General features: G+C 48.3%; 1 protein-coding gene across 1 annotated transcript in view; it reads left to right on the forward strand.

The window, feature by feature from the left end:
• Window positions 1-365: 365 nt before the first annotated feature.
• The window catches only part of ONECUT1 (one cut homeobox 1), a 31,344-nt gene continuing 16,989 nt past the window's right edge, over window positions 366-14,720 (forward strand). Inside the window, exon 1 of the mRNA XM_052647144.1 lies at window positions 366-1,470. Coding sequence (XP_052503104.1) covers window positions 366-1,470 — 1,105 coding nt within the window. The remainder of the gene's footprint in view (window positions 1,471-14,720) is intronic.

Below are 14,720 nucleotides of genomic sequence, written 5' to 3' on the forward strand. Positions count from 1 at the left end.
GGACAGGCAGCAGCCGCGGAAGGCGCGCGGGCTGCGTCAGGGGAGCCGGGGGCCTCACAATTCTAAGAAGGAGAGGGGCGAGAGGGGGCCAGGGGCGGGAGGGCTGGGGGCACCGCGCTCGCCCAACGGCGCAGATCCTTTTTGGAAATTAATATTTAAAAAAAAAAAAAAAGGACGCAGAGGGGAAGGTGGGGACAAGAGGGAAGGCGAGACACACTGAGAGGGAGACAGAGCCCCACAGTGAGAGGAAGGAAGGAAGGCAACAGTCACCAGCAGCCGATGTGAAAACCGGACTGCGTGCGCCCTTCGCCGCCTCTGCCCGGCCTCATCGATGTTGTGTCCGCCGCCCGCTCGCCCAGATCACGATGAACGCGCAGCTGACCATGGAGGCAATCGGGGAACTGCACGGGGTGAGCCATGAGCCGGTGCCGGCCCCTGCCGACTTGCTGGGCGGCAGCCCCCACGCGCGAAGCTCGGTGGCGCACCGCGGCAGCCACCTGCCCCCGGCGCACCCGCGCTCCATGGGCATGGCGTCCTTGCTGGACGGCGGCGGCGGGAGCGGCGATTACCACCACCACCACCGGGCCCCCGAGCACAGCCTGGCCGGCCCCCTGCACCCCACCATGACCATGGCCTGCGAGACTCCCCCAGGTATGAGCATGCCCACCACCTACACCACCTTAACCCCTCTGCAGCCGCTGCCGCCCATCTCCACCGTCTCGGACAAGTTCCCTCACCATCACCATCACCACCACCACCACCACCACCCGCACCACCACCAGCGCCTGGCTGGCAACGTGAGCGGTAGCTTCACACTCATGCGGGACGAGCGCGGGCTGGCCTCCATGAATAACCTCTATACCCCCTACCACAAGGACGTGGCCGGCATGGGCCAGAGCCTCTCGCCCCTTTCCGGCTCCGGTCTGGGCGGCATCCACAACTCCCAGCAAGGGCTCCCACACTATGCCCACCCGGGTGCCGCCATGCCCACCGACAAAATGCTCACCCCCAACGGCTTCGAAGCCCACCACCCGGCCATGCTCGGTCGTCACGGGGAGCAGCACCTCACGCCCACTTCGGCAGGCATGGTTCCCATCAACGGCCTTCCTCCACACCACCCCCACGCCCACCTGAACGCCCAGGGCCACGGGCAACTCCTGGGCACGGCCCGGGAGCCCAACCCTTCGGTAACCGGTGCGCAGGTCAGCAATGGAAGTAATTCAGGGCAGATGGAAGAGATCAATACCAAAGAGGTGGCGCAGCGTATCACCACCGAGCTCAAGCGCTACAGCATCCCACAGGCCATCTTCGCGCAGAGGGTGCTCTGCCGTTCCCAAGGGACCCTCTCGGACCTGCTACGCAACCCCAAACCCTGGAGCAAACTCAAGTCCGGCCGGGAGACCTTCAGGAGAATGTGGAAGTGGCTGCAGGAGCCGGAGTTCCAGCGTATGTCTGCGCTCCGCTTAGCAGGTGAGCGGCCAAGTTGTTAGGCGCGAGAGCAGATAAGATATTGGGGAAGCTAAAGGGACCCAAGGAGGCAGAGAAGGACAGCCTTCTGTGCACGCTTCATCCCGTCCTTCTTTCACCGAGAGGGGGGTTCCTAGGCCTGGAAGAGCCTGAGCGTGGCTCTCGGGAGCAGACAGCCCCTTCCAGGAGTCAGTGCATTGGGCTATGGAAGGTTACGGGAGCTGAGCGGCGCGGCCTGGGTGATTGCGGGGGCGCATTTGTACTGGGAGACAGCGCAGGAAGCTCGAACAACCATAGGAGGAGAGGAATCCCCACACCTGGATGGATACGATTTGTGCGTCGCTTCTGGGTTTCGCACTCGGGTTTGGGGAGAGAGAGGCGAAACGTGCGTGAAACTGCGCGCAGATGCTGCCAACCAGTATCCTTGGCACATACCTGGGCGCTGCGCTGGAGCGTGCAGGAGCTGCCTGCCAATGTTTATCTGAACTCGCTGCGTTGACTCCCCACTCTGGCGCTCACTCTAGTGGCACAGAGAAGGGCAGGGGTCTGGGGAGTGGGGAGCGCACTCTGGGAGTTCCAGCAAATGGTTAGGGAACCGCGGCGGTGGGTTTGTGGCGCAGATGCTTCCTAAGATTTAGCACGCACTTTGCGCGGGTGACCGACTGTTGAGACGGAGGCAGACCGTGCCAAGGTCCAGGTGAGGGCGGCCAAGGAATAAGGGAGCTTCTACCTGAGCCCAGAGACCGCTTTCGTTGCCGATTCGCTTAGCACTTCTCATTTTGTTTTATTCTTCCACATGAATTTTCGTCTGAATCCCATGCAGGGGGTGGGAGTGTGAAAGGAAAAAAAAAAAAACAAGTCTTCGAGCAGAGGTCTCCTGGCCCCAAACCCCGAAGCACTAGTGTTTCTGAGTTGGGCGGGAAGGTCTCGGTGGCGTTGAATACACACAGCGCCCAGCTCCCCCAGCCTCTCTAGGCCAAGATACGGCGAAGGCTCTGGCCAGCCGACTGGCGGAGGGGACAAGTGACGCCAGCCTGAATCACACGGGGGACTTCAAGCAGATTCAGCCACCCTCTAGGGCGGAGGACAAGCGGAGAGGTAGAGCCAAGGGCAGCCGAGGGTGGACTCGGTTTGATGAGACCGGGGCTGAGTTGATTGACTCTTGGGTACATACTGCCGCTCCCCACCCCATCTTAGCCCGGCGCCCTCGCCAGAGTCCCGGCGAAGAAAAAGGTAAAAGCCGGAATGAGGGTTTGTTAATTAACTGATCGTTCTCCATTAATTCGTCCCTGGAGTACGAGAGACAGTCAATCCGCTCAGAGCCGGGGGCACTGAGCCGTTTCACAGTCTAAAATCAAAGCGAGAGGCCAGGGCCCCCTCCCCCACATCGTGCGGGCCAATGAGAAGCTAGAGGGGAGCAGGTGCCGGCGTCCCCGCGAGCCTGCGACTAGAGCCGGAGAGGACTCAAAGCACTCCTGGCGTGTGAGCGCTTGTGGCCTGGCTAAAGCGCCTCGCCGCCTGAGCCTCTGCCCCCGCCAGGTTTTCCAGCCCAGCCCCGCGCTCGTAGGCTCCAAGCAAAGTCCCCAGGAGGACTCGTGTAGCCTTCGCCCAGAAGTCTGGAGAGGCTGGGGTAAGGGGACGGGAGGGCAAGAAAGAGCTTGACCGGGTACCCTCTGGGGCTCCCGCAATTCCATTCTGTAGTTGTGTGTGCGGCCACCAGATCGCCCCCCTTATCTCATGGGTTGACCGAGACCCCAGGACAGTTGAAGTTCTAGAAGGAATGGCTCTCCCTGACTGCTTCGCCTCTACGGGAGCCCAAGGTAGTGCCTTTTCACACGCGCGCACGCCAGGCCAGCCTCGAGTCGGGCTTCAGGACCTTTTACCCAGGCAGTGTACACACAAGCCTCACTTAGTGGGGTTAGGGGAATGCAAGGAGAGAAAGCCGTCCCCTCAGGAAAACTCGCTCCACGCCCCCTACCTCGTGAAGGCGCTTCTTCAGGACTTCAACGACTCTCTTTCCCCAGGGCCTCCCATCTCCCTCTCGAAAAACTGACTGAGAAGTTAGGTTCAGAGACGTCCCAGAGCCCTGGCAACACGCCCTAGAGCTCTGTCCTGCAGGAGCGTCCTCTGACCTCCTTGCGTGGGCAGGCCTGCGGAGGTGCGGGCGGAGTACCCACCAGGGCTCTCGGGGACCCGAGTTATCCAAGGGGCCGCTGCCTGGCACCCAGCAGCTAGTGGAGAGTCGGGGCGCGTGGCCTTATCCTCGGTGAGGTGGGGGTGGGGAAGGAAAATCGGAGACTTCGGCGGAACAGGCGTTTGGCGCCAAACCCCCAGCGAACTCTGCATCCTAAGACCCGGATGGAGAGTCGTCTCTTCCATTTTCCTTTCTTTAACTTCATTAAAGGGGTGGGGCTGGCTGGGATGAGCGTGCTTGCGGAGCCAGGCGGGATCAATCCAGGAAGAACCACGACTTGTTTTTAAGACACCAACTAACAGCGAACCGTCCTGTTAACATTTCTTTTACGGAAAATAAAAGGGGGGGAGCAAATTCCTGGGCCGTTCAAATGATCTCTTGTAGGTTCTGACTGCAGGTGACCTAAAACAGATTGCAGGACATGTTGGCCCCAGCTGTGGGACGTCGCCGCCCCTCTCCCCGCTGCCAGCTCCGTCCGATGCACAGAGGAAGGTGCCACTTACAGCTCTGCTCGCCTTTACATTCAAAGACACCCCCCCCCCCCCCCCCCGCCACACACACACACACACTCGTTTCTACCCCATTCCAGGCAAGGCCCATCGAGGTCGGTTCCTTGGCTGGGTGGCGGGAGAATCGCTTTTTCGTGCCCCTCCTGGTACCCCAGGTTCCGGGCAGGTGGCAGACTGCTTGGAGAGACGCTTTCTCTTCACGAAATTGCATCAGCTGGTGGAAGACAAGAGTCAGGAGGAAATTTTCACCAAATTAACTACCTTTAAAAAATCAATATATTTTTCCCCTCAATATAGTACTTGCTGCTGCCCCATTTAAGTGCAGTGCATAGGCTCACGTTGCGTCTCCTCCCAGGTGGGGAGAGTGGGCTGGGCTGTGCGGGTGGGTGGTCGCCCGCCTCTGACGTGGTCGCCTATTAAGACGGGAGGAGATTAGTTTCCAATTAAAGATTCCAGAAGACTCTGGCCACATTAGGGGAGCTGCCAGTGCAGTAAGTGGCTGCAAGTGCACACCCACCAGCGGGCAGGGCCGCCCTGAGGCACCTGTGAAGGTGGAGGTGCGGAAACCTGCAAGCTGCAGCGCCCGAGAGCCACACGGGTCTGCAGCACCCAGGACTGCTCCTATTTCCAGGCTGGCACTTGCCTCAAGGCCACCTGGAGAAGGGGAGGGGTGGGGGTGAGGGGGTGGCAGTCTGGCCAGAAGGTGGCCATGAGAAAAGTCTCCGCTAGGCCAACCTGAGCCATGTTTGCCGTAAGTGGCCTTGCGGTCTGGTTGATTGATAACTGGCCCCCGCACAAGTCCATTTGCTTTTTGTTAATATTTATCCCAGCGGGTGACACTTCAACTGTCCCCTCATTTCCCTGGACCAGGGGAGCCAAGCAGAAGGAGTGCGATGCTGGGCCCTGGGAACCCCACTTCCCGAATCCTCAAAGACTCTGGGCCGGGAGAAAAGCCAGGACTGGGCCTAAGGAATGCAGAACAGAAGGGTTCCTGGGCCCAAGAGTAGGAGAAGGTGCCAAATAGACTAGTTCCCCCCATACCCCGGCCGGTGTCTCAGCGCCGCGGGTCTCCGGCAGTGCAGCTGCTCCCATCCGGCTGTGGCGCGAACAAAGGGCCCGTGGGGCACAGAGGACCGAGTCAGTCTCGCAGCCTGGGGGCGAGGAGGGCTGGCTGCTGGGGAGGAGGGCCTCTTCCGAACCTTTCTTATAGCCTCCTCCCAGCGTGGCCTGGGGGGCAGCCAGTTGTCAGGCAGAGGCAGAGTCCCCTCACCAACTCCGGACCATCGGTCGCCTTGCTCCCGGGGAGTTGGTTTGGGACCCCCTGATACACTAGCCGAACAGGTCTGGCTCTGGAGTCCAGTCACCAGACGGCTTTGCGTGCACCTTTCTCCCAGCCCATGTCTGAGTCCTAGAGGCCATGTGATAATAGTTCTCCCTTGCGGTCCCCACTAGGGAGCACAAACTCCAGGGAGGAGAGGAGGGAACGCATGGAGTTAAGTGTGCATGTGGTGAAGATCACAGCAGATAGTTTGACTAGAGTGGAGGAGATCTGCTGGTCGTTCTGTGGTGACCTGGTGTCGGGGCATTGAGCACAGCCGCCAGAGACAATAAACCCTGCGGCCTGTTCCTAGGGCGGTTGGCTCTCCCACCAGCGGGCACAGCCCCAAGTCAGAGGGCGATCAGGGTCAATAGAAACCCAATCCTGCCGTAGCTGTTTTGTACCTGACACTTGGGACGATCTGTGCCAACAGCAAGGTTGTGTTGTAGCAGCAGAGAGACTCAAATCCCAGGCTGCATCTTTATCTTCAAGCTTCCAGTGCTCAGTGCCAGGTGGGGAGCTAAACTCCTGCCCTCGCTGATGCCCTCGATCTGGACTCACCTTCCCCCAGTAGCTTAGGGGATCGCACTGTGCTCCAGACTGTGCTCCGGTAACTGCGCGCGCCCCCTGCGGGCCGCAGAGCCAGGCACCCAGTAAACCTCAGTGCCTCAATCCAATGGGAAGAGAAGAGGCTTTGTTTTAGAACACTGATGTGATTTTCAACCGATAACTGTTTTGATTGGTAGAGTGTAGTGGAGGGAGGAAAGGATACTTAGTGGATCTGTCTTGGTCCTACTCACTTCCTGGGTATGATCCCACTGGTGAGACAAAATCGCCATTCCCCCAAATTATACTCCAACTCTAACCTCTCCAAACAAGATAGCATGTTTGGAATTTATATCCAAATTATACTTCTGTGGGCATGTTGAGAATATCAGGGTCACAGTAGAGAAGGTGACCCTGGCAGTCTGAAATCAGAGATTGGGGCTCAGGGTGTAGTGAAGGGAGAGTGGATTAGCATTCCCTTTGTTTTGTTGTTTCGCCTTCCAGCTAACTGACCGGAGTTGGAAGGCTGCCCTGAGGCTTTGAGCTTGAAGCTCTTTGTTTGCCTTCTGATGGGGTGCATGAAGGCACGCTTGGAGGCCTGGCAGCCTTGAAGCCCCAGTGTGGCGTCAGGACCCTGGACAGGGCCCAGTCAGGCCTGTCGTCTGGGTTTCTCTTGCCCTTAAAAAGTGGCTAAGATGGCTTTGAAGAGTTGTGGTGAGGAAACAAAAATTAACAGCTAATATTTCAAAGTTTATGAGAAGTCATGAGACCCTACCAGTAGTATCCATGAGCACAATCAAGTAATAATGGAAAAGATCAAACCTATCCTCGTCAATCAGGTGGTTGATCTTTTCTTCCCTCCCCAGCAGCTTTCTGCATGCATCTGAGTGCACATACACACCTGCTTATACAATCAGAATTTAAGTCCCTATGGGTGTGACAGGGGTTGGATCATTAAGCTAAAACGTTCAATTCAGTCCCTTTGATCCGTGCTGGGGAAAATCTATAGTCATCTCTAATCTATGAGGTCTTTAAGGAGGTTGTTACATGAGCTGTTTTGATGTCATCATTTCCACATTCATGGCAAATTCAGCTAATCAAACAGATGCTGCTACCCAAAGTTCTCAGAGGAAAGAGTTCTTGCAGAGTATATCGGTAAAATTTATTCTTGATTTCCTTATAAGAAAGAAAATCCTCAAGTCTAGTGAAAGTGGGTAATTGAAAAGGAGGTTCTTGGGTGTCTTGCTCCTCAAAATACATAGTCAGAAGCCTTGCCCTTCAAGTAACATTGCTCAGTGCTCTTTGTAAACTTCATATATTGGAATAGTTAAACACCAGTTTAATATTTTAAGTCAACCAAGGAGTTTAGATGGACAGGATGAGAAATTTCTAATTTCATTTCAGTCCCCATAAAAACAGAAGTTTCCACACTCTTGGCAAATTTGAATGGTCCTCAATCTAGGGTACCAACAGAAAGAGGGTCTTATTGAAGTCATAATAGTTAAAGTATAGATTTCCTATAACTTGGGATAAAGGATTCAACAAGTATTAATTAAATACTATTTTCATTTTGTTTGTATTTAAATAAGATGGCTAAGCACCTTTGAGAGAAGTCATTTCCTGAAAAGTGTCAGCCTTATAGAGTTTAGTAAAAAGGAAAAACCTGATTTCTAATGTGAATTAATTTAATGCATAATCATACATTCTTGTCTTTATCAATAGATTTGCATAGATTTTTACTTTAACACAAGTATGCTAATTTGAATGAAGCTTAATTTTATTCTGAAATTGTAGAATTGGCTTAGATGACCAGGCCAATCACAGGACAATCTGATTATTTTGATACAAACATATAAATTTGTTTTACCACAGGGTCTGGCTATAGAAACATCCACATTGTGTTCCTCCCCAAAGATGTAACATGATCATAAAGCTAAACAAATTAGCTTCCAGAAATTTTCCTCTCCTTTAGGTGAGACAGTTTGATAAGATAACAGCTGAACAGAACAAGATCCTGAAGTTCAACCCACAGATTTGTCTTGGCAAGTGATAAGGAAGTCAATTGATAAGGAAGGAGCTTGTGTCCATTGTGTACCTATTATTGGTCAGGAACTCTGCTGGGCACATATGTGTTGTGCTTAGTTGCTCAGTCATGTCTGACTTTTTGTGACCCCATGGACTATAGCCCGCCAGGCTCTTCTGTCCATGGGGATTCTCCAGGCAAGAATACTGGAGTGGGTTGCCATGGGGATCTCCAGGGGATCTTCCCAGCCCAGGGATCAAACCCAGTTCTCCCATGTTATAGGCAGATTCTTTACCATCTGAGCCACCATTTAATTCTTGTACCAGTGGCTCCCAAATCTTGCTATACTTTGAACTTATTTAGGGATCTTTTCAAAAATTATTCCTGGCTAAAATCTCAAATATTCTGGACATTAGTAGTATAGGGCATGACCTGGGCACTGTGATTTTTAAGAGCTCTGATGTGATTTTAATGTGCATCAAAGTTTAGGAGCCACTAGTTTATGGGGTAGTTACCATTATTTTCCGGCTTCTCTGTTCAATGAGGTTGAATTACTTAACTGTGGTAACAAAGCTGGAAATCACTGAGGTCCTGTGCACAACTTTCTCAATTCAAAGCCCAGAACCCCCTTACCCTCCACCCTGTGCCTCAATTACGGGTTCAAGTTCACCAGGTCAGTGGACCAAGAATGTGGAAATGTCTGATCCCCTGTCATAAACACCAACCTGGAAAGTCTCTGCATAATAAAGGCCTTGAAAGTAGAGAATGTGTGTCTTCCCTCTGGGATGCTAAAAGAGAGATACTTGTGGAAACTTCTTTCTTTTTTTTTTATTAAGACTTATAAGAGAGATCTTTTATTGCTCCTTTGAAGAAAGAGGGAATGTGAGGCAGTAACAGAGCTAGCCATGGAACTCAAGTCTCCTTATCCATTTGTTCACTTAAACAATTATTGATGGGCAAGACCCATCTCATTAGATGTGTTCTGTGGGTAGGACTGGTCCACGGGGACCCAGCCTGGAGGAGGGCCCAAAGGCCCAAACCTCCCATACTTTCTGGCATTGGTGTTCTGATCCACACTTGCACAATAATTATATTTCTTGGCTTCACATCAGTTCCTGTCTTGCTATTCCAAAGCTTGCCTGTTACTCATGTTTTAGGACTCTGCAGTAAAAAATAATAAATTGACTTAAACTCTGTATATATGTTGGCAGTCGTCCAGAGGGTAACTTACAGTTTCCCTCAACCACTGGGAGCTTCCAGTTATCCGAGTGTTTCTCATCTCCCTTTGCAATCGCCATAGGATCCTCAGAATCGACAGTTTCTGAAATCGCTGCTTTCGTTTTTGCATCTGGTGATGACCTCATAGTCCCAAAGAGAGGTTATCAAAGGAACATAATAAACTCTATTCTTTTCACTTTCTTTCCTGTTGTCTTCTAAAACAGATCAACGGGGGAAATTAAATAAATAAATGAGCGAAACGCGCCACCTAGTGAATCCTGTGCTCACTGCAAGGTGAAGTGCGTGAGAGGAGTGGCTAGCGCGATTCAAGTATTGATGGAGTCACAAAAATCGTTCATTAAGGCAATTTAATCTTTGCTATTAAATGTCCTTTCAATTCATTTGGGGTAATTAAGATGCAGTTAAAGTGATTAAATTCTAATTACTTATGCTAGACAAAGACATATTTGTCACACTAATGCGGTTAACTAAGGACTCAGAAAGAAAGTTAACATTTACTTCAAATGATGCAACTGGAAAAATCAGTTCCTCTTTTCATCATTAATCCAGTGAGCTGGGTGATTATGTAATGGCACTACAAGCTCATTAAACAGGGGAAGTGCTGATTAAAATGACTGCTGGGAGGAAAACCTGATCCAGGAGTACCAAAGTACCCTTTGGTCAGCATTCTTAGCAAAATTACTTGAAGGCCTCTCTCTTCAAGCCGCCCCCCCTCCCCCAAAGTAATAAGCAGCTCCTGAGTTTTATCCTGACATTAAAACAGGGATGCTTCTTGGAAAGCTTTTATTGCCAGCCTGCAGACACTGTTAAACCAAAAGATATTTTCAAATGGTAAATGGATTCTTGGGGTAGAGACAATCAAGGCAAGGGAGGTGGGGGAGGGGGGATCTCTGAAGTAAACAACTCGGAATGAAAATTTCCACTTCAGGTTTTCAAAGCCACTACACATACACCCTTCCTACTAATTAGTCCTTCTCTGCTCCCCAGTTGCTTCTGACTACCTCTTATGTGAGAACAGATTCCTTTACACACACCATGCTTGTTATGCACACTCTGAAGAGCATAACAGCTGCATAACAGCTTCAGCTGCAGATTGATCTCTTTCCAGAGTTTTTCTACATTCACATGTAAAGGCATCTAAGATTATACACCATCAGCTTACTGGGACTATATTGTATGGATATGTGTAATATCCATAAATAGGTCCTAGCCTCCTACAACAGCTTAATTCTGAATACTCAGAAGAGGAGGATGAATTGAAATTTCACTGCATTTGAAGTTTGTCTGGGGCTTCCCTGGTGGCTCAGATGATAAACAGTCTGCCTACAATGCCGGAGACCTGAGTTCTATCCTTGGGTCAGGAAGATTGCCTGGAGAAGGGAGGCTACCCACTCTGGTATTCTTGTCTGGAGACTTCCATCAACAGAGGATCCTGGTGGGCTACAGTCCATGAGGTCGTGAAGAGTCAGGCATGACTGAGCAACTAACACTTTTTCACTCTTTCTCACTTCCTCACAAAATGGCTTCTTAAGCCCAAACCTATATTTTGCCTGGGGGGAATGATCCAAGGATGAGGATGACAAGTCAAAAAATTGGAGATTAATTTCCCTGGGAGATTGGTATCTTTAAAAACTGTTAAATTTGCCTATTGAAAACCATTATTATAGAGATTGCATCTTTTCCCTATTTATCCCATTGAAATTCAGTATTATTTCTGTTTAGTTCACAAGGAAAGGACCTGAAAATATCAAATTCATCAGTCACTTACATCAAAGAACTACCTTTTAAAAGTAAATTGGCAGTTATTTAAGTATTTACAGAGTCATTTTTAATTTAATAGATTTCTATACCATTTTAAATTACTAAACCAAATAAACACATTTAAAAAAAAAAATAGGCCTAGACTAAGAATTGAGAGCCCCAGAGTCAGGTTCTTATACTAATTAGCTCTGAGAGCTTGTCAAGTCATTTACCCTTTCTGGGCCTCAGTCTCCTTAAATGTAGAATGAAGTATTTGCCCTTAGAGTCCTTCAAGATCCGTGTTCTATGATTGATTGACTTCTATGATGACTGTGTCTCTTATCTCAATTTAGTGCTGTGTCCCAAAGTCGAGATTCAACAAGGTGTAAGTCCCTGGGGCCCATCTCTTGGGCAGAGTCTCAGATCAGGCTCTTCTATTAGATAGCCGAGAGGAAACACCTGTCCAGTCAGGGGCACTGCATTCTGGTACGAAAATGCTGCCATTTAAGGATACAATTCCTGGGTCCTAACAATACAAGTGGTTGGTGAGGATACAGATCACCAGGAATTCATGCCCTGCTGGTTGCTTCAAAAGATCATTTGGATTATAAACCTGAACCCATACCTGGACCAGGTCTACTCCTCAGTGTATACCCTAGATAAGCTGACAGATGCTCTTGAAGACGAGTACAAGGATGGTTTGTAACAGCACTATTTCTAAGGGCGAACAACCAGAAACATCCCAAAAGTCCACTGATGAGGAGCACAGGAATAAACTGTGATATATTCATATTAATGCAGGAGTATATTGTGATGAAAATGAATGAGCCGCTGGTATACACCACAGCATAGTTGAGTCTTAGGAACAATGTTAATTTTTTTTTTTTTTTAAAGAACAAGGTACAAAAGGTCACACCAGAACAATACTGTTTTTACAAGGCTCAAAAGCAAGCAATGCTAAACAACTTACTGTTTAGAGATATATAAGTATGTGGTAAAAACTAATACTAAATTCAAGTTCCTAAGAGTGGTTACCTCCAATAGGAGAAGGTCAAAGATGGAAGGAGAGAACACCTTTGTAGCTTCCCAAACAGTAGTTGTTCTGGTTCTTTTGTCATGTCACCTGTGTTCACTTTGTTCCTGGGCTTCCTATCTTAAATATATATGATTTGTAAGAGGTAAATATTATGTAATTTTAACTTTTAGGAGGAAAAATATTATTTCTGTCTGGTTCCCCAACCCAAACAACTTGGACCAAACAAACCCCAGGACATTTGAGTTGTTATTTACACAGTTCTTAGCCCTGTACTAAATGTCAGCCCTCTTAGGAATTAGATTTGACCAGTTATGGACAGGGCATAAGATGTGGAAGAGGAAACGTCACTAGACCTGGAGAGAGTGGTTCTTTCTTTATTCGTTTAAGCACCAGCATAACAACACTGTGCTCAATACTGGGGGTGGTGTGTACAGCAGACATTTTTGGAACTCATAGTCGAGTGGGGAAGAGAGACAAATAGCTGTTTCTTGGTTGCATTTTTGTGCCAAAACAAAAGGTTTGGAATGTGATGAAAGGATAGTTTTGAAGATCTAGGGAAAAAAAAATTGGACTTGGTCGGAAATAGAGAAAGAGTTTTTCAGGCAGAGGGAACAACAGCATCTGTGCACAGCCTGGCTGGAACCCCTTTGCAGAAGATTTAGCAGATGTGAGTTATTATACAACCGGAAGCTTGTTTCTTCCCCAGCACAACTGAGAGACACAGTACCTTTCTATCAATAACAAAAGTGTTCTCCAAGGCTGTAGTTTTTTGTAGTGGGGAGGGGTGGATGGAGGGTTTCATATTCCTCAAATCAGGTTGGCGGCTGGCAGAGAAGTGGGAAGAAAATACATGCCGATTAAAAAGTTTTTCAGGTGATTCTAACTCCAAATTGAGGATTAGAACATTGATATTGAGCATTACTATATATAAAATAAATAAGGATCTAATGTATATAGCACAGGGAACTATATTCAATATCTTCTAATAACCTATAGTGGAAAAGAATCTGAAAAAGAATATATATATATGTGTGTATATATGTATGTATGTGTGTATATATATATATATATTTAACTGATTCACTTTGGTGTACATCAGAAACTAACACAACATTGTAAATCAACTATAGTTTAAAAAAAGAGTATTGATATTGAGACTTTAAGAGTAAATGACTTTATTTTTACCCCTTTATTATTTATTTTATCCCTTTTCTGGAATGGCCTATATAATTCTATAGTTACATATATTTTAATGACACATAATATTATTATATAACATGTATTATATTAATATCATTTTATGATATTTTATCTCTTTTGAGATCAAAAGTTCACTCAAAAATTCAATATTCCTATTGGAATGTTATGTCCATACTTTCGTCTGTCTGAAAAACTCTTACTGTTCACTGGTCCTTACTACTCAGTGTGGTTCTTAGTACCACAGCAGAACTTGTAAGAAGTGCAGACCCTCAGGTTCCCCTCTGGACCTACTGAATCTGAACTTGCATCTTGACAAGATCCCCAGAAGATTCACATGCACGTTCAAGTCACCAAGGGTTACATTACATCATTCAGAAGGTCCATTTTCCTTCATTAGCCCTCATGCTATTGGGGCACCTCCTGTGTGCAAGTTCAGTTCAGTTGCTAAGTCACGTCCGACTCTTTGCAGCCCCATGAACTGCAGCAGTCTTCCCTGTCCATCACCAACTCCCTGGAGGTTGCTCAAACTCATGTCCATTGAGTTGGTGATGCCATCCAACCATCTCATCCTCTGTCGTCCCCTTCTCCTCCTGCCTTCAATCTTTCCCAGCATCAGGGTCTTTTCCTATGTGCAAGATGCTGGGCTAAGTGCTGGGGCCCAAAAGTCATATCCTATAGGAGCTCACAGAAGGACGAGTATGGGTAAAGAATTACTTACTGTGCCCCTTATGATGCTGGGGTAGGTAGGAGTACAGTTCTGTGGGAGCAGGGAGGACACTGGAAAGAAGACTGGAAAGGCAGGACATAGTTGCGTGTCTGTCCAGTCCAAGGGACTGGAGTTGGTGACAGCAGGAGCTGAAGGAAGTTGTGGCCTCTATTGGTGTGAAGTTGTCAGGCTTGTGCTTTTGAAAGCCATCCTAGTGTGAACCAATAAGCAGCAGCAGGGCAGTAACTAGGAGGGGTGGCAATAGATGATGAGGGTCAGATTGTATGCCACTCTCAGCAGAGGTAGAGAAAATATATGTTTCTTTTCAGGTTTTTTTTTCCATTATAGGTTACTGTAAGACATTGAATATAGATCCCCATGTTATACAGCATGTCTTTACTGTTTATCTATTTTATATATAGTACTGTGTATCTATTAACCCCAAACTCCTAATTTATCCCCCCCAAACTGTTATTCCCTTTGGTAACCATAAATTTGTTTGCCATGTCTGTGAGTCAATTTCTGTTTTGTAAACAAGTTCATTTGTATCATTTTTTTTAGATTCTACATATAAGCAATATTATATATTTTTCTTTCTCTGACTTATTTCACTTAATAAGATATCTCTAGGTCCGTCCAAATGGCATTATTTCCTTCTTGTTTATGGCTGAGTAATGTTCCATTGTATATATGTACTACATGTTATTAGACACTTAGGCAGCTTCTGTGTCTTAGCTGTTGT

The sequence above is a fragment of the Budorcas taxicolor genome, chromosome 10, assembly GCF_023091745.1.
Source record: "Budorcas taxicolor isolate Tak-1 chromosome 10, Takin1.1, whole genome shotgun sequence".
In the NCBI taxonomy this organism is placed as follows: Eukaryota; Metazoa; Chordata; class Mammalia; order Artiodactyla; family Bovidae; genus Budorcas; species Budorcas taxicolor.